At 41.5% G+C, this 22,213-nt stretch overlaps 1 protein-coding gene across 9 annotated transcripts in view; it reads right to left on the bottom strand.

Moving 5' to 3' along the window:
• Positions 1–1,445: 1,445 nt before the first annotated feature.
• The window catches only part of CD86 (CD86 molecule), a 62,774-nt gene continuing 42,006 nt past the window's right edge, over positions 1,446–22,213 (bottom strand). For 3 of the 9 annotated variants that reach the window (XM_014829587.3, XM_070508956.1, XM_014829585.3), the window contains 5 exons: positions 17,940–18,296; positions 15,337–15,648; positions 12,513–12,665; positions 5,256–5,301; positions 1,446–3,172 (listed from right to left, as the gene is read on the bottom strand). In XM_014829587.3, coding sequence (XP_014685073.1) covers positions 3,100–3,172; positions 5,256–5,301; positions 12,513–12,665; positions 15,337–15,648; positions 17,940–18,296 — 941 coding nt within the window. In that variant the 3' untranslated portion in view covers positions 1,446–3,099. Of the gene's footprint in view, positions 3,173–5,255; positions 5,312–12,512; positions 12,666–15,336; positions 15,649–17,939; positions 18,297–22,213 lie in introns of all 9 variants that reach the window. The other 6 variants (XM_070508958.1, XM_070508959.1, XM_070508957.1 and 3 more) reach the window with 3 other exon arrangements.

Raw genomic sequence — 22,213 nt, 5'->3', positions numbered from 1 at the left:
GGAAATGAAGGGGAGGAGGGGGTGATACTTCACAAAATTTTCCCCAGCTTTGCCACTTACAAAGTTAGCGGCCTTGGGTAAATCACTTTGACCTCTCTGTGCCTCAGTTTCCTCATCAGCAAAATGGGCGGAATATCCCAAGACCTACATCACAGGTTATTGTGAAGATTAAAGGGGATAATGAGGTAAAAGGTTTAGAAGAGTACCTGGTACAAAGTAAACACCAGTAATGTTAGCTAGTACTATTATTTTACCCAATGACCTATTTTAACTTTTCTTGGCTTTCTTTACCCTAAATTTGGAATACAGAAATTTCAGAGAATTTAACATACAAAGGAAGGATGTTTTCACCAGAGGGCATGTTAATGTTTTATTCAATCTTTAAACAAATAATTTTGAGGGACTATCTTAGGTGCCTGGGATCCGTTGGTGAAGTAGGACACATCCCTGCCCTCACAGAACCCAGACAGTTTTCTTTTTTCCAGAATTTCCCTGGCTCTCCTCACATGCTATCTATCTATCTATCCACATTTATTTTTTTGTTTTGTTTTGTTTTTTGTTTTTGAGGAAGATTAGCCCTAAGCTAACTACTCCCAGTCCTCTTTTTGCTGAGGGAGCCTGGCCCTGAGCTAACATCCATGCCCATCTTCCTCTACTTTATATGTGGGACGCCCACCACAGCGTGGCTTGCTAAGCAGTGCCATGTCTGCAACTGGGATCCGAACCAGCGAACCCCGGGCCGCTGAAGCGGAACGTGCGAACTTAACCACTGCGCCACCGGGCCGGCTCCTATACCCATTTATTTATTTACTTTTAATTGAGGTATAATTGACATACAACATTGTACTCATTCTAGGTGTACAACACAATGATTTGATATATGTATATATTGTGAAATGTTTACTACAATAAGTTTAGTTGATATTCATCACCAAACAGTTACAAATTCTTTTCCTTGTGATAAGAACTTTTAAGATCCATTCTCATAGCAACTTTCAAATATATAAAACAGTTATATGCATTTACTTTATAATCAAGGTATTTTCAAGGAATATTTTTACATTAAGCTTTTGTTTATGTACAATCACATAATTTTAAAATTACACAGTATGAAAGATTACAAACTGAAAAAGCAAGATCCCTTCCTTAACACTAAATTTCCCAGTTTCCCCCAAAAATGATCTCTCTTACCTGACTTTTTTATCTCTCATTACTGAAGTAAACATATAGAATCATGTAAGCCCCCTTTCTTATCTGATGGTCAGGGGAAAGGGAGGAGGAGAGGGCGTGGGATGAGTCAGAGGTTTCCAGCCAGGGGGACTGGGGAATGGGGCCTCCCGAGAGACGTTAATAGGAAGGGAGTACATTAGGAGGACAGAGTAACATCAGACTACAAGAGTTAAGTAGTACTGTTGAAGTAGAAGCAGAAAATGTAGACTTCTAAATCAATTTAATAAAAATTTATTGAAAACTCTGTACAAAACACGTTAGGAACCAGCAAAGTGCTTAGAACCTAATGAAAGCAGGGGCAGGGCGGAGCACATAAATGGCAATATTACAAGGATGAGCATGGCTAGCACAGCTGTCTACAACCCTCTAGGGTCCTTTGCGTGGAGTAAAAACTATTTCTGTAGCTTTGGCCTCCACAAGTTCTCTTCCGGTTTGAACTGAGGCTGCTCCATCCCTTAGTGATGCTGTGTTAGAGCCAGGGTCTCCTAACTCATTTCTCCTGGGCTGGTATGTTCCTGGCCTATGTCCAGTTTTCCCATCATTGAGAATGATACAAAAACGGTCCTCAGACACAAGTTCGCTAGTCCTGCTCTGGGCCAGCTGATACCTCCTTAGGACATCTGCAGGCTAAGTCAGCCTCTGGAGGGTTTGCATCCTGATCCTCCTAATGCCACTCCAGCTCTTTCTCTCTCAGCAATTAGTTGAAAGAGTCCTAAGCCTCCTTCCATGCATCCTATTCTCAGGATGATGGCTCATCCTCCCCAGCTCTGCTTCCAGACAGAAAAAACATCACAAGAACTTGGGTGTCATCAAAACCCCTCACCAGCAACCAGGGAAACTGCTGTCTGTCTTAAGTCCATTTGGACAGATTGTCCATGTGTGCTTGTTCCAAGGCTTGTCGAAGGGCTGGACAGACTGGACATTCACATGTATTTCTGTTGGTCAAGATCTTTTTTTTTTCTCTTTTGAGTATCATGGTCTCTCTGTCGGCTCTTGCACACTTGCCCCAGGCCATCACCTCCATCATTTTTCTCAAGAAGAGAAGTAGGGTTCATGATACATAGTGCTCTCCTGCTTTATCCAATGCTCTCTGCTAAGGCTTATCAATAGCTTGTTGGGCAGGTGGATCCTGCTCAATATTAGCAACAGCTCAGATAGAAATGGCTCCAGGATCCAGAGTTGGTTCCATCTCTGTCTCTCCTAATTTTCCAAATTTTGAGTTGGTCTGCTCATTGTTGAGCACAGTAGGCCACTGCTTTCCTTACTGACCCTCACAGAGGGACAAGAACTCCTTAGCAGGGGGTGGACTCTTCTCAGGGCATAGTAATTACATTATTATAGTACACATTTCTTTATATGTCAAAATATTAATATTAACACTATAAAGGTTTAAAATATATAACTCCCAGCCAGACTGAAGAGGTAGGTATTCAGTCACAGGTATACAAGATGGAAGGAGGCGCTAAGAGTTCAGAGTAGATGAAATCCACTCTTCTAGGATTTGGGAGTTCTACATAAAAGACAATTTATAAAAGTAAGAAAAGAGGCTGAATCGCAAACATGAGGTGTTAGTCTTAAACATTACTCCTGGGCCAGGAACCAGTAAGGTGGGCTAGGCCCACAAATATACTCAGAAATGAAAAGAAGCAGTTAAAATCCGCTCCGGCCTGGGGAGCAGAGCTGGTGTTATGGGCAGGATTTCTCTTAGCGGGAGTCCTGGAGCCCCCACTATTATTAATGGTCATATTTTCTTGCCTTCCGGGAAGGTTTAGAGACAAGAAAAACATCAGCCAAAAACTGGAAAAAGAAAGCATATAAAAAATGGATAGTCATACGAATTTTACTCTTTAATTAAAAATGTGCAGTACTTTAGTCGCCTGAAGTCGTCTTCAAAATATTAACACCACACTGAACTTCAGCGGATATTTCAGGATTTTCTACTCTGGAAAAATAGAAAAAGAATGGGGTGAGATTTCACAGCAGAGCCACTTTCTTTTTCTAGATTTCAATGGTAGGGCAGAATATAGGGGGCTGTTAGAACAGCAACGAATAGCAAGGAGAAGAAATGAACTATTGACAAGAGAGGCGTTGTCCATGCTTCCTTCAATAACTACCTTTTATTTTTGTCTGGGCCTGCCCCTGCCCTTTGCTAATTCCTTGCTACCTTCCCTCTGCAGCCTCTTCCAGACCATTTCTGAGCTGGGTCTACCAGCACAGGCAAGATTTCAGCACTGGGCTCACCATCCATGATTCCTAGACTCTCAGCGGCTGGTTTATCCAGATAAGTGCTGGGCACTCTGGGGGGCTATGCACCTTGGGGTCATGACTGTGTCTCTGTGACCAAGCTTTTGACTTAGGGTTGTGTTGACCCTACGACTGTGTGGCTAGAGCCTTGATATTCTTGAGAGCCCAGTTCCTCAGTGGGGGTTGGAGGTACAGACAATCTGATTGTATCATGTTGTGAAAGGACTGAGCACCAGGAATCTGCACGTATTCCTTCATGCACACATTCATTCTTTCAACAGATATTTATTACAGTAGCCAAGATATGGAAACAACCTAAGTGTCCATTGATGGATGAATAGATAAAGAAATTGTGGTATATATATATATATATAATGGAATATTATTCAGCCATAAAAAGAATGAAATCTTGCCATTTGCAACAACGTGGATGGACCTTGAGGGCATTATGCTAAGTGAAATAAGTCAGACAGAGAAAGATGAATACTGTATGATCTCTCTTATATGTGGAATCTAAAAATTAAAAAAAAAATTGATCTCATAGATATAGAGAACAGACTGGTAGCTGCCAGACGCAGGGGAGGCAGGTGGCAAAAATGGGTGAACTGTTTTTGTTTTGTGTTTTTAGTTTAAATAAATTGATTTTGTTTTAAATCCTGAAAACTTGAACTCTTAAAAAAGACAAACTAAAGCACTGTCCCGCATTTTGCCTTCCATAGCTCTTAATATGTGAACAAAAGATAACGTAAAGAACAAGATATACCCACGTCTCCCTATGCCATATTGAGGGGTGCTTAAGTGCTGTTCTTATTTGGATTTGATTATTAAAGCATCTAGCAAGACAACCAAATAAATGAAAAATAAGTAAAAATCAAATAAACAACTTATAACATTTCTCAGCTGAAAGGAAATGTAAGAGAAACTAAAGCCCTGATGAATGGCGTTTACTTTTCCCTGCAACTTCTTTTAACATGGTATATATTTATCAAACCACTAGAGTGTAGATTCTATGAGTAAGTCCTATCATCTCTCAACCAGTAGACACCAGGAAAATGATAACTACAGAAAATTGTTAGGATTACAATAAAGGCTGCTTTCTGTAGATTCAAATATATCTGCTGCTGCGATTTCATAATAGAAAAAAATGTATTTATTGAGCAGCTACCAAATGTCAGGCATTGTGCGAGGTGCTGGCAGCACAATGCTGAGCTTAACTGACATGGTCCCTGCCCTCTGCAGGGTTCAGTTTAGTTCAGTTTATAGAGTTTAATCAGATAATTACACAAATATGTAAGTATAACCTGGTGAAGAAAAAGCACAGGGACCCACATGACACTCTAACAGGCTGACATAAAAGCATTCCAAGTCTAGGGCACAGCAGATGCAAAGACACTGAGACTAAAGGGAGCCTGTTCTCACTCCTCATTTATTCATTCCGCACATGTAGGACACCCCCTGGTCCAGGCACTGTACTAGGTACTGGGGTTACCGTGGTAAATAAGATGCAGCCATGCATACCACATCAGATCCCTTTGATACCGGTTTTTTACTTGACCATGACTGAGCTTGCCACGCCCCTTGGGCAGTGTGCATTGGACACCCTGCCCTCCATTTACAGCTAGGACATTTCCCTCCAGGTCCTAACTAGTCTCACTTTCCTTTCCCTCTCCATTAGTTCGTGTTTGTTGGGATCTCAGCATGCCTCAGATTGAAGCCTATTCAAGCTTCTGACCCTCTAAGGATCGTACCACTTTCAACAATGTTGTTGGGTCAGAACTCACCTTTCCTCAGTCTGTTCACTCTCTTTCTCCTCCACTCTGATGGTTTCTGAAAGAGACTAAAACAACATCAGAAAATATATTGCCCATAGATACTAAAAGAGGGAAAGTTTGAAGACGTTCCAAAGTCCTAAGGACTCAGAGAGAAATCACTGTGGCCTTAAATGGGAATAGATGGTTACTTGATGCGATTTCGGGGGGACTGAGAAAGGGTTCCTTGCATCCAAAAAGTAAATGCTTTCCTTTGCTCAGGGTGCCTTAAGTTCTAATGCTGTAAATATGTTTTTCACCTACAGCTCTATTCTTTGCTAAAATAAAAATACTGCTGGGAGGCGTAAGGCATTTAGTTTCAGCTATCATTTAGTGATTGGAAAAGAGTTTCCAATCCTTTTCTGAAAGTAAGGTTTAGGAGGAGGAGGAAAAGGAAATCGTAAAGATGTTGACGCCTAAATGGCTTAGCCAGCTGGCATTACCAGATACTACACAATATTGCATGGATGGGCCCAAGTGGGAAATCTCTGGCTGGCTAGACCTCCCAAGCCTGAGCTGCTATTGGTATGGACTTAAGTACTGATGCAGCCTGGGGTGGAAGTTCCTCAAGGCTGACTAATGTGACAGTGTTATTGTTCCATGCAGAGCCTCACAGCAGGGGTATCCATGGAGGCATTTAAGGACTACAGGAATCCACTCAACATCTCTGTTGGTTTTGAACACTTCCTATCATTGGCAGTTCTCATTTGTGTGTATGTGTGTACATTTAAAAATAATCGGCTTTATTGAGCTATAATTAATACACAACAAAATCCAATCATTTTCCATATAGATTTTGGTGAGTTTAACAAATGCATGTCATGTAACTACCACCATAACCATACATATGATGTAGAACTTTTATATTTAGAACATTTATGCAGATGTAGCACATTTATATAAGCCCAGAAATTTCACTCCTGCCCCTTTTCAATAAATCCCTTTCCCCAATCCCATCCCCTGGTAACCATTGACCTGCTTAATGTCACCACAGTTTTGTTTTTTCTAGAATTCATTATAAATAGGACCATATGTTGTGTTGTCTTTTTGTGCCTGGCATCTTCCACTTAACATAATGCTTTGGAAATTCATCCATGTTGTTTTATGTCGCCAGCAGTCCATTCCTTTCTATAGCTCGGCAGTATTCCATTATATGAATATACTACCATTCATTTACCCACTCCCCAAGTCATGAAAATTCTGGATGCCAGGTTTTCAGTATTAGGAAGAAAGCTGCTATAGACATTTGTGTGTGTCTTTGTGCAGACATTTGTTTATATTTCTCATGGGTAAATATCTAGGATTGCTGGGTGGTATAGCAGGGCATGAGAATTTCATTTGCTTCACAGCCTCTCCAACACTTGATACTTATCAGGCCATGTTAGTGGGTGTGTAGTGGTATCTAATTTTAGCTTTAATTTGTTATTTCCCTAATGACTAATGATGCTGTGACTGTGTGACTGTGCTTATGGCCATTTGTGTATTTTCTTTTGTGTATTATCTGGTCAAGTCTTTTGCTCTCCACCTTTTGTTAAATGGATTGTCCTCTTATTACCGAGTAGTAATATATAATTATATATTCTGGATATAAGTCCTTTATCAGATATATATTTTGCAAACATTTTCTTTCAATCTGTGGCTTGACTTCATTTTCTTAAAAAAGTCACAGGACAAAAGTTTTTAATTTTGACGATGTCTGGTTTATCAATTTTATCTCTTTATGATATGGTTTGTGCTTACTGTGTCCTCTCTAAGATTTGCTTAACCTAAGTCACAAAGATTTTCTCCTGTTTTCTTTCGAAAGTCTTTTAATTTTAGCTCTTGTATTTAGGTCTATGATCCATTTCAAGTTATTGTTTTGTGTATTTAGATTCATATTTTTCTATGTGGATCTCTAACTGTCCCAACATCGTTTGTTGAAAAGACTATCCTTTCTGCGTGGAATTGCTTGGCACCTTTGTCAAAACCAGTTGACCAAGTGAGGTTATTTTTGACTCTCCATTTTGTTCCCTTGATTGATATGTCTGTGCTTTCATGAATACCACACTGTCTTGATTACTACACTGTCTTGATTACTACAACTGTATAGTAAATCTTGAAATTAGATAGTATAAGTCCTTCATCTTTGTTCTTATGTTTCAGAACGCTTTTGGCAAGCATAGCATTTAAATTTCCACATAACTTTTAGAATCAGCTTTTTAATTGCCACTAAAGAGCTTGCCAGAATTTTGATTGGTATTACATTGAACCAATAGATTAATTTGGAGAGATTAGGATCTTAATATCTAGTCTGCCGATCCATGAACATGGCCTATTTCTCCATTTATTTAGGTCTGCTTTAATTTCTGTCAGTAGTAACATTTTTTAGTTTTCAGTCTATGGGTCTTGTACTTGTTTTTAAAAACGTATGCCCAAGCCTTTAATGTTATTCGATGCTATTGTAAATGGTATTAAAAATTTCTCTTTGGTGTCCAGTTGTTTGCTGTTAGTATATGGAGGTATAATTGATTTTTGATTTTGTGTATTGACCTTGTAGCCTATGACTTTGCTACACTCAATTAGTTCTAATAGCTTTTAACGTATTCCTTAGGCTTGTCTACAAACATGATCACGTTATTTGTGAAAAAAAAAAAAAAGACAGTTTTCCAATATGTATGCCTTTTATTTCTTTTTTTAGCCTGGCTAGCACTAGCTAGGACCTCCAGTGCAGTGTTGAACAAAAGTAGTGAGAGTGACATTCTTGCCTTATTCCTATCTTAGGGTGAAAGCAACCCGTCTTTTATCATTAAATATGATACTAACTAAAGGATTTTGGTAGATGTCCTTTGTCAGGTTTGGAATTTCCTTTGTATTCCTACTTTTATGAGAGTTTTTCTTTCTTTCTTTTTAAAAATTCTGAATGGGTATTAATCTTGCCAAATGCTTTTTCTGTGTCTGATGACCTGATCACATGGTTTTTCCTTTTAGTCTGTCAATTTGGTGAGTTTTACTGCTCGATTCTTGGATGCTGAACCTACCTTACATTCCTGAAATAAACCCCACTTGACCATGATGTATCATACTTTTAATATATTGCTAGATTTTAGTTGCTAATTTTGTTAAGGATTTTGGCATCTATGTTCACAAGGGATGTGTGTAGTTTTCTTTTCTTGTAATGACTTTCTCTGGGGCCAGCCCCATGGCCAAGTGGTTAAGTTTGCGAGCTCTGCTTCAATGGCCTGGTGTTTCGCTGGTTCGGATCCTGGGCGGGGACATGGCACCGCTCATCAGGCCATGCTGAGGCGGCGTCCCACATGCCACAACTAGAAGGACCCACAACTAAAATATACAATTATGTACTGGGGCGGGGCAGTTGGGGAGAAAAAAAAGTAGGGGGAAAAAAAGATTGGCAGCAATTGTTAGCTCAGGTGCCAATCTTTAAAACAAAAACAAAACCAAAAACAAAACCTTAGCATGATGACTTTTTCTAACTTTGGTATCAGGGCTCCCCCTGCCTTCAGAGCAGCCTGGAAACTGAGTTCAGGCAGTCAGTTGGGGGCAATCATAGGGCTCACCTCATCTTTTCACTTCCTCAGGGACTATAGTTTTCTGCAGCCTGTTGTCCAAAGTGTTTCATTTATTTTGTCTGATTTCTAGTTGTTTACAGCAGGAGGGCAATTTCTGTAGCAGTTAATCCTTCATGGGAGGAAGGAGAAGTCTATGTCTTCTATATAATTTTAAAAGAGTTTTAATTGTTAGAAAAGTCTCTCTTGTTTCCTTATACCTTCTTATAACCACCATCCACTGAGATGCCCTTTGGAGCCACAGCTGACTGTGACGTTTGTACCTTATGGCAACTCATCAGATACTTGAAAGCAGCATGGTGTCCTCCCTAAGACTTTTTTCTGCCTAAGCATCCTCAGTTACTTAAGCTATTTCTTATCTGACTGAGCTTCCAGACACTTTATAAATCTGGTTATGTTCTATTTTTGTCAAAGTTCTTCTTAAATATAGTGGGGTTTATAGCTGAATACACTATTTCAGATGCCTGCAGACCAACACAGAATAATTATATTAGCCTTTCATCCTCATCCTCATCATTTCAAGAGAAAAAAAAAAAAAGCTTCTATTTTAAAATGAAAGCAGATAATAAAAAAGCCGATTTGAAACTTTTGAACTCAATTACAAATTTAGCATTTTGAAGGGCAGATGTGATGATATCACCAACTTTCCGTTTTTAAGCCCCGTGAAGGTTTCTGTTTAAATGGTGGTTAAAAATGATTTATTTTGGAAAAGACATGTGACCTTTAAGAAATCATTCCTGAAAATGCTGAAACTCTTCCAAGTTTGGTGGAGTGGGGCAAGTTGTAAAAACTGTTGGTTGCTGGGGCACTATTACATTCAGATTTCAGTCACACAAGACCCAATGAGGAAGAAAAACTTCAGGAGGAGCTATTTTGGTCTTTCTCTCCAATGGGTGAGCTGATAGGGTAACTTCTGATTGGGAAAAGACCGTGATTCAAGATTACAATTTCTCATGCCTTAGCCGCCCTATTTGACATAACAAAAAAAGAGAAGAGAGATTAGAAACCAGCCAGAATAACCATGGCATTTCCCTTTTATTCATCTAACAGCCTAAGCAGGGTAAATATGTATGGTTGAGGCATAGAAAAACTATAATTACTGAACAAACACTGGAAAGGACTTTTTATGCCAAGTCAGTTAGTTTGAGGGCTATCTCCTCTGAGAAAAAGGACTAATATTGGGTCAGGAGGAAGCTCCATTGTTGCAGAAATTCCTACTTGTGTCTCTGTGGCTGGATCCTGTCTGCTTCCATGTCTGTCTGTTGGCAGAATTTGGTTCCTTGTGGTTGAAGGACAGAGATCCCCATTTCTTTTCTGGCTCTCAGCTGAAGGCCATTCCCATTTCTTGGCTCGTGGCCCCTTCCTCCAGCTTCAAAGCCAGCAATGGTGGTTTGAGCCTGTCTCAAGCTTTGGATCTCTCCTCCTTTCATCTCATCTTTCTAACCCAGCTGGCAAAGGGTCTCTGACTCATGTGATTAGATTGGTCCACCTGGATAATCCAATCATCTTAAAGTCAGTACATTAGGCACATATGCAAAGTCCGTTTTGCCAAGTAGGATAACATATTATAGATTCTGGAGTATAGGAGGTAGACATCTTGTTAGGGGCATTATTCTCCCTATCATATAGCCCATGCTGGAAGTATTCACAAAGCAAGTGCAGACATTGCTGAAGTTACAGAAACCAAATTTACAAACATTTCATATCTATGTGGCATGGTTATTTGGTACATCTCCCTCCCTCCAGTGATATCAAGGCTCTTCTCTTTGACCAAACTCACTGGCACAGGTAACTGACCAAATAATTTTTTCCCACCAATATTCTTTATCTCCTTTCTTGGGGGGGGGTCATATATATATACGCTATGGTCTCTTGTTGTCTTCTGCCTTTTACTATTCATAGCTCAATTTGACCATCTCATATGCACACACATAGCTTTTTGAACCCTCTCCCAACTTCTCTTATGTGTATACACACATCCTCTTTAACTCCCTTATCTAGTCTCCTGAATTTTTCCGATTGCCTCTTGGGGGAAGAAACATTCTTACTCTCTTATTCTCCATCCTTTCTTCTTTGTTTCATTTGTAAGATAATCATTCCAATGTGAAAGCAAATTTAGGAGACAGCTTATTCCCAAGCTGAAGGTTGCTTTTGCACATTTTTCTAAATGACAATGACATTCTAAATTCTAAATGACAATGAGATCAAAAGAAAGAGAAGCTCAAAACTCTCGCCTTGAAAAGTCAAAACCTCAACAAGCATGACATAGCCAAACATCTGACCCTGTGCTCTCAATTTACAGTTTTACATCATAGAAATCTCTCAGCACATCCTGCACTTTGGCAATTTGAATGGCTCTGCCATACACTTTGTATCAATTTATTGAAATATGAAATTTATTGGGTAATCATGCCCCAATTTCCTGTTTTTAAAATACAGCAGGATGAAATGAATGACTGCTAATGTCATCCATCTATTTTCTAGATAGATCTTAAAATCAGTACACTGAAATCTTAAATAAGATGCTGACCAGAAGCATTATTCATCTTGTGCTTTTATCATAAGTAACAAGGTTACCTTAATCATTAGCACCAACCGAACTTCTACTGGAGGCAATTATTGAGGTAGAGTCCAACCTTGTCTTACAACTTCATCCAAACCAGCCCAACCCACAAATGGGCATGGGATTATTATAAAGTCAGAGACTACTTGGCCTCCCATTAAACACAATGCTACTTTTGCGACAGAATGAGGAGGCTGCTTGATGCAGTGCTACTCACAACAGCAAAACTAAGGGAACAACCCAAGCGTCCAACAATGTGGAGTTGGTTAAATAAATTAAAGTGTATCCACTTAATGGACTATCTTGCAGCCATTCAAAAATGATGCTGTAGAATGATAATTAATGACATTGAAATTTTTCTTGCTACATTTAGCATAAAAAAGTTAGAAGACGGTACATGTGATATTATCCAAATTGTGAAAAAGAGTCCTTATAATATTATCCCACTTATGGAAATGATACAGATTTATTTAGACATAGAAAAATCTTGAAGATATGCACCAAAATGTCATCTGCATAGTCATTTTTTTCTTACTGGTGGAACTATAGGTGATTTTTATTTTTTGTGTATTTGGTAATGGGTGTGTAATACTTGGTAATCAATAAAAGTTAAAATTACTTTTAAAAAGTCAGTGGGGAGCAATTCATTCAACTTATTTCTCGGGCAACCTAGACTTTTAGAGATGAGAAGATAAATCTGATGGCCATCAAATCTTCCCCTCCCCCCATCCAGTATCCCCGCTTGAACACCACCAGGTCCCTAATCATTAACATTTAGAAATGTTTTCACCATTTTACTTCATGGAATTCTCACAGTAACCTCATGAAGTGAGGTAGGTAAAGCAAAGAATAATCAGCTTTGCCTGGAAACCCAAAGAACATTGGTAAACCTTAGGTTAGAAATGCCTTTTCTAGAAATCCCCAGCAATATTATCGTCAGTTGAGTCCCATCTATATAGGCTCCAAACCCTGAAGGAAAACCTTTTCCTCCAACCACTTGCTGACTTTTTGCCAGTCTGGACTCAGCCAACGAGCTCCAGAAGGCAGCTGATCAGGAAGCAAGCTGCAAGTGATGCTCTACAAAGAGGACAAGCAATGACTCACCACACTCATGAGAGGGGCCAGGCTGCTTCTTCTTCCATTTCCTTCGTGTTAAAAGCAACACCATCCCACACACAACGATCAATGTTAGAAGTAGAGCTGTAATCCAGCGGATGTGGTCTTGTTCATGCTGGGCTTTCTCACGTGGCTTTGTACCTAGAAATGACAAGTTTTCAATCAGCCAAGAAGGTGGATTACAAAAGGTTTACAATTGCTGCTGTTCTCTTTATTTACATGCCAGCATCTCCCCAGGGTTCTACTGCCAGATGAGTCTGAAATCCACGATATGAGGCCATACAAACTCCTAGTCTTAGGGCCTCAGCAGCTAAGAACCAAGCCTGTGCCTCTGGCCAAATGCCTGGACTGAGCTGCCTTCCTTTCCCAAAGCGGGGATGACAATGACGGTGCTCTAGAAGAAGAGTGTCAACTTGGCCCTTAGTTCTGGAATCTGGGTGAGGTCCCCATGCTGAGGCTGTGAATGAGCCGTTTGTGTGTGGCCCCGCTTCCTCAGCCCCCTAATCCCTCCACCCACGGCCCTCTCTAGGTCAGGCTTGGACACCTCTCACCTGGACAAATATGACAGCCTCCTCACAGGCCTCCTCCCTCTAGTTTGGTTTCTTTTTCCTCCTGCACAGCTTTCATCAAGTCTCACCTACTTGAAAACCTTTGTCATCTCTTCATGCCCTGAGGCACCAGGGTTAGAATAGCTCCAGGGAGGTCAGGACTTACTTCCTTGTATGGGGACTCCTAAGTTTCTAGGAAGTCGAAAAACAAGCTTCGGGGGGAAAACTTAGAACTGAGTGGCCCACTTTGTAGACATTTACAGGAACAGTTCTAATAGTTAATCTCAAATTACAGGAAAATGGAACCAACTGACCTCCTATTAGCTTAGCTGCAACTTGTGGACACATACCCTGTTCCTGGCACATTAGGAAAAGGAGCTGTTGGCGTGGCAGGCTATATTCAACACTTTTTGAATCTGTCCCAGTTTACCCACTTGAGCCTGTTTGGCATTCCCAATGAGGGGGGTTAGACTTGTTAACATGGAGACTGTCACCTTTTGATACCCAAAAAGGTTCCTTGACTCAGACTCTAACCTATCACTGATCATCCCGTAGGGTAGGGACACAGAGAGGCAAGCCCCGTCTTCCTGAGGCAGCTAAAGCTGAAACGTTTCTGAATATGGTGGTAGCTGGGAAGGATTTGGCAGTAGTTGAGAAGCAGCAGAAAGGTGAGCCGTGATTAGGGTATCGTGGTAGCCAGGTCCTGTTCATCTGTAGATTGTAGGAGCCATGGCAGAGGGCCCCAGGCCATGTCATGTGAGGTGATGTTGGTAGCTCCAAGGAGGAGCTGAACTTCAGGGGTAGCTTGCGAGAGGCTTCTATCAGGCTAAGAGAGGCTACAGGAGAAACAACCAGGACAGGCTGGGCAGCCTCACCACTTACTGGATTCTCAGAGGCAGAGGTGTCTGAGCAGAAGAAAATCGTACCAGAAAAGAGGATTGGCCCACTGGTAAAGCTGGCTGGTCAGGATTGGCCCCAGAGGCTGTCCATAAGAATATGTTCATAGGCTAAGTTATGTTTGAACGATGACATGCCAGGAGTGAGGAGGCAGCAAAGCCAGAGGATGAAACAAGGAGCTCAATGAATGCCTTAGAAGAGGGCACACCAAAGGGCCAGAGCTGGGGAGAGGCCAAGGCAAGCAGAGGGCTTGGGTGGGGGGAGTAGTCAGGATCAGAACAAGAAGTGATGGGGGCAGCATGGGTGCAGAGTGCCTTTATTCCACGAGAGAATCTTACAGTTACTGCTCCTCAAAAGTGGTGTCTCAAATATGGATGCATTCCCTCCAGGGCGAAGACTGGACTTTAAAATGGCAGGCTCATGGATACTGCCTAGTTTCAGCCCTTTGCTCCAGCTAGACTGGTCCCTGTGCTATGCTGTCAACAGGCCACAAGCATTTCTGCTTCTGAGGCTTTCCTTGACACATGTGCACTGTTGCCCACTACCACCGCCTGTGCCCACATCAGATCCTGCTAATTGATTGTGGTCCTCCCACCTTCTAAGCCTGGATGCTGTGTCAGAATTTTCTTTCTCTTCAGGAAGCCACCACAAGTTAGAGTCCCTATCATCTCTTCACGACACTTGTTAAGCTCAATTATTTCTTCTCTGGTATGAAAAGGTCTCACTTCCTTTAGGAAGCCCTCCCTCACCCGTAAGGAACTTGCCCACTCCTGAATGCCTATAAAACTGATTCTCAGTCACTCTTGTTTTACATTTAGTCACATATTTCCATGGGATATAATTTATATTCGAATTCAATCTTTTTAAAATCCAGTTGTCCATGCGTGTACATCATGGAGTTCTGACTATTGGAAGGTCCTCAAAGGCAGAGAGCATCTCTTACACCTTTTAGTTTTCATCCCTGCAACCAACAATGTCTAGAATGGTTCTGAACTCATAACAAGTGCAGTATGCATGGGATATGTGTGTGCGTGTGTGTGTGTGTGTGTTAATCAATGGAAGGATTCTAGCCTGGAGGAATCCTGCATTTTCTGACCTAAACTTCAAAATCTTCTATCCAAAGGTGCCCTAAAACTGAGTTAGTTTCAGGGCTAAGAACACGCTTCCTCAAGTGCAGCATAGGTTCACAGCCTCCTGGACCTGAAGCACTCAGATGAAGCGGGAGCCTTTTGTCTGGGTCCTTCCTAACAGTATCATAAAATGGTCCAGTTGGAGGTTTCTTGGTAAGCAGGAGACATTGGATGATCTGCCTTAACCATTTGTACATGATACCTGATAAAAGAAAGAGTCTTGGGAAGCAGCTTTACCTATATTGTAAGGTGGAGAGAGAAGCAGTGTCTCCATTGGCTCAGGCTGCAGGACACACAAGATGCTCACATTGTTTGTTTCAGGATGGAATGAATAAGACAAGCTGATAGAAACGTTGTACAGTTCTGTGATATTATTTTGAGATTTATTCATGACAGCATCATATTCAGTCGTTGAATTCTCAGTTTTTACTGAAAAATACATCTTCTTAGGTTCTGGGTAACCTTGGGTAGATGAGCAGGTCAAATTTATGATGTCAGAATTTTCTGTTCTATTAGAAATTAGCATTATTTCAGGTTGACTGAAGTTAGCTGAAAGCAGAATAGAGATACCAAAAAAAAAAAAAAAAAAGAAATCAGTCTAAATTTAGATGTATCTAGAATAGGACAGCAAATAACTAGGTACTTGATCTGGGAACTCACTTGGGGCACACCTGGGCCTCAGCCCATGGTGAGAGTCACATAATGATCTCATATTTAGTTTTCAAGAATGGAGTTTGGGGCTATGCTTACTTCCTGCTTACCCAAATCAAAGAGGTACTCTCTGAGCCACAGGAGAGCTGAAACTGAGTCACCAAAGATTTACAGTGAGGCCACTGTTCTAGGCAGTGGGGTCTTGGGAAGGAGAAGTGGTCTGACTTTAGGACCCAAGTGTCGCATGGGATACATTCCAGCTCACCAAACTAAGACAGCAGGAAGGAATTGAGACCAAAATCCCACCAGGAATTAACAGAGTTCATGGTACTGGTATCTTCTGGGCTGTATCTTCCAGAAACCCAAGCAGGGTGATAGTACGTGAATGGATGGGGGTTTTGGATTTAGAAATTCAGTACGCTGGTTTTGGGTAGAACTGTCAAGGTGTCTTCATCATATACTATAAGATGAAGGCCAAACCCAACCATTTTCGGGGAAAATATATGATCTCGATAAACACAAAGCTTCTCTTGCCTTGCTTTGCCATTCAGATTATTATGGCTGTTGTGGATGCCTGGCACCTAGTCCTCTGCCAGCCGAATCCCTTGTTCTTCTTCCATCGTCACTAGGTGGTTTGGAGATGTCTACAGACTAATTTATAACTTAGCATATTATTTCTAGCACTTGAGTGATTTGCATGCCATCTTTGCAAATTTTGCTATATCAACACACTACTTAAGCACTCTTCTTGTACGAGCAGAAATCACAGGTTGGATACGATAGTTATTGTTTTCCTAATACACATTAAAATATATTTAAAACTGCTAAAGTAAAAAAAGATTGTCTGTGTCCCACCTAAGACACACCACGTTCCTCAGTGGTGCCTGGCCACACTGTGTAAGCATCAATTAAGCGCTTGGTTAAATGTTCCCACAGCCCTGCAGCCTAGTTTGAATCACACAGGGCTTAAAGGGAGCAACTCTCCCTTCTATTTCTACTTGTGCCTCTGCTTTACTCTGTAGTTTCAGAATTGATGTTGATCTGCCTTTTCCAGTTTCAACAAAAGTTAATCTGGCTCTAGTAACCCCATACATGGGTATCTACCCTAGAGAAATGAAAACTAATGTTCACACAAAAACTGGTACATGAATGTTTACAGCAGTTCTATTCATCATAGCCTAACACTGAAAACAACCCAACGTCTTTCCATGGGTTGAGTGGGTAAACAGTAGAATGCTAGTCAGTAATAAGAGGGAACAGACTTTTGATACATGTAACAGCTTGGATGAATCTCAAAGGCATTATATTGAATAAAAGGAGCCAGTCTTAAAAGGTGACGTATTGTATGGCTCCATTTATGTGACGTTCTCAAAAAGACAATACTGCAGGATGAAAAGACAATACTATGGATGAAAAACAGGGGTTATGGTTATGGAGAGGGTGTGACTATAAACGGATAGGATGGGGAAATTCTTTTAGGCTGATGGAGATGATTTGTATCCTGTTTATTGTGGTGGTTACATAAATCTATGCATAAGTTAAAGTTAATAGAACTGTATACCAAATAAAAATAATTAATTTTACTGCATTATAATAAAAAAAAAAAAAAAAACCTGTAGTGAGATCTAGGTTTTTTAAGGCCTGGAAAAACAGAGGAGCTGGTTTCCAGTTTTTGGATAGTGTGTGCTGGGTTATTTCCCTCCTGTCTACTGGGCTCATGGTTGGGCAGAATACAACTCATAAGTAACCATCAGGAGGTTGGAGGGAAAACCCAAATCAATCAGCTATCACCCTTGCTAGCAGCTCTAGGCAAAGTTTTAGTGGGTGAGAAATTGTGGACCAAAGGAGAAAATGAACGTAAAAGAGATTTGAGGCCTATATGGTTATTTAAACTTAGTAATTGCCAAATTATCCATGGTTTTCACTTAGCCACATTACCTTTGGTCAGTTAGCTCTATTTTGTCCCCAAGGCAGATTCTTTCTGATCCTTCAGAAGCAAACTATAAAAAGTACAAAGGACTTTCAGTTCCCTACTCCCAAACTCTGCATTCCCTTCAGATGGACTTCCCAGAAATGGCGGCCCTCTGCCTTCTCTCGACAGGTCCCCTCCTCCCAACACCAATATTCCTCTGCTCATTGCAGTCTCATCTGAGAAGGCCAGGGATCTGAACATGCCATTGACTACATACCAAGCACTGATAGATCAGAACTCATCTGGTGGGCGGGAACCAGTCCTTTGGGCCCTTTATGATGGATGTAACATTGATACAAGCCCTTGTCCTGGATCTGAACATTGTGGAGTTTCAGGGTCCAACTGTCCCGGTCAAAGCTTGTGCGGCCTTTATACTTGGGATGAACATTGTCAGGGTTCTCTTTGCCTAAGTATAGCTCATACAGAACCAACTTATCCTGGTTCTGCCAAAATAGTACCAGCTCATCCAGGCTTATGTTTTGCGAGTTTGGAAAGAGGCATGGCAGTTCTCCAGTCTGGTTGAAATACGCTTGGCTCTTTATCGAAGCAGCACCTAAAAAAGGAAAGGTGGAGACTGGGGAAGAAGAAACAAGAGGAACGAAAATAAAACAACTCCATTTCTCTTTATACAAGACCCCGATGCTATCTTATCAGTAATGATATTGAAGAACTAGATATTAAACTCTGGAACTGTGCTTACAGACTGGCACCTGGAGAACAGGACTTTTGTCCTCACTCTACCACTAACTAAATGTGTGGCCTTATAAGAACTGCTTCTCCTCAGTTTTCTTATCTGTTTAATGAAAGGATGGACTAAATGTTCTAAAGATCTTTCCAGTACTATGGTTCCATGAATTTCAATCCCAGAACAGGGAAAACCAACAGAGTTAGACAACTCATTCGCCCCTCTGTTACCCTCCTGTACCCTTCCATTCTCTTCACCGTAGCTGTTACAGGTCCATTACTTCTACACTGTCACCAAAAGCTCCCCATGCCCCTCCCTTCCTCCTTATTCCTTAGCCTGCCATAGTGAAAAGTCTTCTGATAATGGTAACAAATTTGATATTGCTTCTTTCATTATGCCTCAGTAGTTGATCACATTGAGTAATATTTTTGAAATTCAAATAGTTCCCTTTTAGAGCTTTCCTCATGACTGCTCTTCCCATGGCCAGCTCTCCCAAGGATATAAAACAGTTTGGAAGTGACACAAATAGTCAACCAATTCCTCTATTCTCAGTGACCTCTCTAAGCTCTTTCAGGGATCAGAAAGAGAACTGGGCAAATACAATGGCTGTTTTGGGATTGTGGTAGTCAAAGACCATTTAAAGTACATGAATGAAATTCTGGATATGAATCATAGATGGGAAGGTGAGGATGTGTTTTTGGAGTATTGGGGAAACCCCAGGTGCCACAAACTTGCTCTTTCCAGTATGCCTTGCCCCTGGAAATTTTCACAACCCCTGGAGGACATGCTGGGAGAGTTCAGAGAAAAGCTTTCATCCTTGAGGGCATATTGGAATTTGTGGAAGGGATTTGGGCCACCAAACTCCTTAAATGTGATTGATTATAGGGTTTTTGTAGGACCTATTCTGGGTCACAGAATTACTTGATTCTTGGCCAAGAAAACAAGTAGTCATGGTGAGAAGTGCAGGGTGAGGGTGGAAATGCTGTTTCTTAGTTAATGTGAAGTTAGACGCCACCTTGGGGAGGAAGTGACGGTGGGTTCTAAACAAAGCTTCATCATTCAGGACTTCAGTAAAGGATGTTGACATTAAGGAGAAAAGGGGAAGTAGGCTGGTGAGAGAGGTGAGAGGGGTTTCATTTGAGGTGTTCTTTGAGGGGCGGTAGGAGAAATTAAATTGATCTAATCCATGGGTTTCTCCTCTAAGAGGGAGTAGATGGACAAATAGTGAGACGCACTTGGCAAAATTGAACTGTGTGCAGAGTGGCCCAGTGAGAACATATAATCAAGCGGGTTGGTAGTGGTCTTGAACTTTAGGGGACGAGGACTCCATGCATCAGTGAGTGTTGGCACAAGTTTGAATCACTGATTGTTACATTATGCTCACTAGAACCCTGTAAAACACTTGAAAATATAAAATGCAGCATCTGTACAGGATGCATTCCCATATTGGAGGGCAGTGGGAAATCTACCTGGGTACCTGGAACAGTGAAAGGGGGACCTTAGGAAGCTTCACTGCATTCACTAATGACCTTACAAGGCAACCCTGGGGCTCTTGCTATGCCTTTGCTAAACTCTGAATGATAATGTAACAGTGCCACCTACTGTAAAAGCTTCTAGCAGCTAGCCCTGGGGAAACTCATTCTAGTTTTATGACTAATTTGCCATATGATATAGGGCAGATAACCTAATGGAGAAACCAAACATATAGTTGAAAATTCTGCCAGTTAACGGTCAACGTTATGTTATTACTCTGTGGTTAGTTGTGCCTTCTCGGCCTGGAAATGACTTTGCCTTTGGCTTTTTCTATCTTGTTGATCCCTTGTCTCCTTCCCACCCTCTCGCTCCACTCACATACTGGTCCAACTTATACACCCCAGGCTCCCCTCCCGAAGATTATAAGGGTTTTTTCTTCCATCCATCTAACTGCTCCCCTTCTTACCTACCAACTGAAAGTGTGGTCTGTGTTCTAAAGGCATCAGCATCCCCTAGGGGTTGGTCAGAAATGCAGAATCTCTGGCCCAATCCCAGCCCTATCATGGGAGGATCTGCATTTTCACAAGAGCTCCAGGTGAGAAGCTGCAACAGAGGATCTCTCCCTCTGTCTCCAGAGTAGAACAGAAAAGCTAATGACCGGAAAACTTTGTTTCCATTCATCCCACCCAAACCCTTTCTCCTCACCCTAGGGAGGAAATCACTCTGAAGCCTGTTCTAAGTGGAACTGAAAGTATTTCACAATTTATATTGCATAGCTCCTCACCAACCACTGGCTTCCATGATATCACTCAGAGCTACGCATGCTGATCCCCTCTCTGACGCTATGGGGAAGATTTAGCTCAAGGTCTATTTTCCCTAAGTGGCTTCAGCCTCCCCTGTTATGACCGCAGACCTTAGGCACCCGGCTGCTGGACTCAGTGGGACTTCATTGGTGCGTAAGCATTGAGATTCTCTCCTTTCCCCAGCACTTGGGTAATAGAAATGGTCTGGGTCTAGTTGAAAATGGTTAATATGATGATATCAGGAGCTAGGCACTCAATGATCCATCTAGACACTTCCCTAATCAGCTGGAGGAGTTTGTTTCAAAAATATATGATGGTGGGGCCGGCCCGATGGCATAATGGTTTAGGTTCACCCACTCTGCTTCAGCAGCCTGGGGTTCACCAGTTTGGATCCTGGGTGCGGACCTACACACTGCTCATCAGCCATGCTGTGGCAGCATCCCAGATCCAGGCAGAGACCTACACACTGCTCATCAAGCCATGCTGTAGCAGCATCCCACATACAAAATAGAGGAGGTCTGGCACAGATGTTAACTCAGCGACAATCTTCCTCAAGCAAAAAGAGGAAGATGGGCAACAGATGTTAGCTCAGGGCTAATCTTCCTCACCAAAAAAAAAAAAAAAAAAAAGGCGAGGACTTCCTCAGCGATATACTGCTTGAATGTTTCACAGAAACTATAGTCTTCTAACCTTTTGAGGTCTCGGACCCCACCTGGGACTTCAGTCTTCCCTGCCACTACCTCAAATGTGTCTCTTATATGCAGTCCTGAGCTGCATAACAATGTTTCAGTCAATGATGGACTGCATATGTGACAGCGGTCCCATAAAATGAGTACCACATAGCCAGGATGTGTAGTAGGCTATACCATCTAGGTCTGTGTAAGTACACTCTTTGATGTTTGCACAATGATGAAATTACCTAATGGCACAATTCTCAGAACATATCTCTGTCATTAAGTGGTGAATGACCGTATTCAAAGATCGTCTCTTCCTCATGTTACTATGCTTATCTGTACTCATGAATTTTCCTTCTTTTACTAAACTTCCTCTAAAGCTTTACTAGGCCCTCTGGAGCCTCATTCCATTGTAATAAACTCTTCCATGTCTTCAACCTCTTCATCAAATATTTCCCCCAAGGTTGTGCTTTTCTTGAGATCTGCTCCTACTCAAAGAATGCCACTTGTCCTCAACTATTGCTTGTTTCATCACACTTCATGGAGTCCTTGAGCAACACCTTTTCCCTTTTGAGGTGGCCCCCTCTCTCATTGCTGTTAGCTACCAATCATTTGTCACTACTTCCTTGCACACTGAGGATTTTGGCAGTAGATGCAAGGCCTTTCTTTCCAACCAATTATTGCTATCAATTTCGGAGACTCCAGCATGGATGAGTTCACCAACAACATCGCCTCAAAGTTCTTTGATCTTTTCCACTTCAAAGATCTTCATCGACAGGCTGTTTCAGCAGCCCCTCTCCCATGACATAACCCTGACCTTTATCACCAAGAACAGCTCTGCCCCTAGAATCTTAAA

Source organism: Equus asinus, chromosome 5 (assembly GCF_041296235.1).
Source record: "Equus asinus isolate D_3611 breed Donkey chromosome 5, EquAss-T2T_v2, whole genome shotgun sequence".
NCBI classification, from domain to species: Eukaryota; Metazoa; Chordata; class Mammalia; order Perissodactyla; family Equidae; genus Equus; species Equus asinus.
Note: the sequence above shows the minus strand (reverse complement) of the source record. Positions and strands in the feature narration are given on the sequence as shown.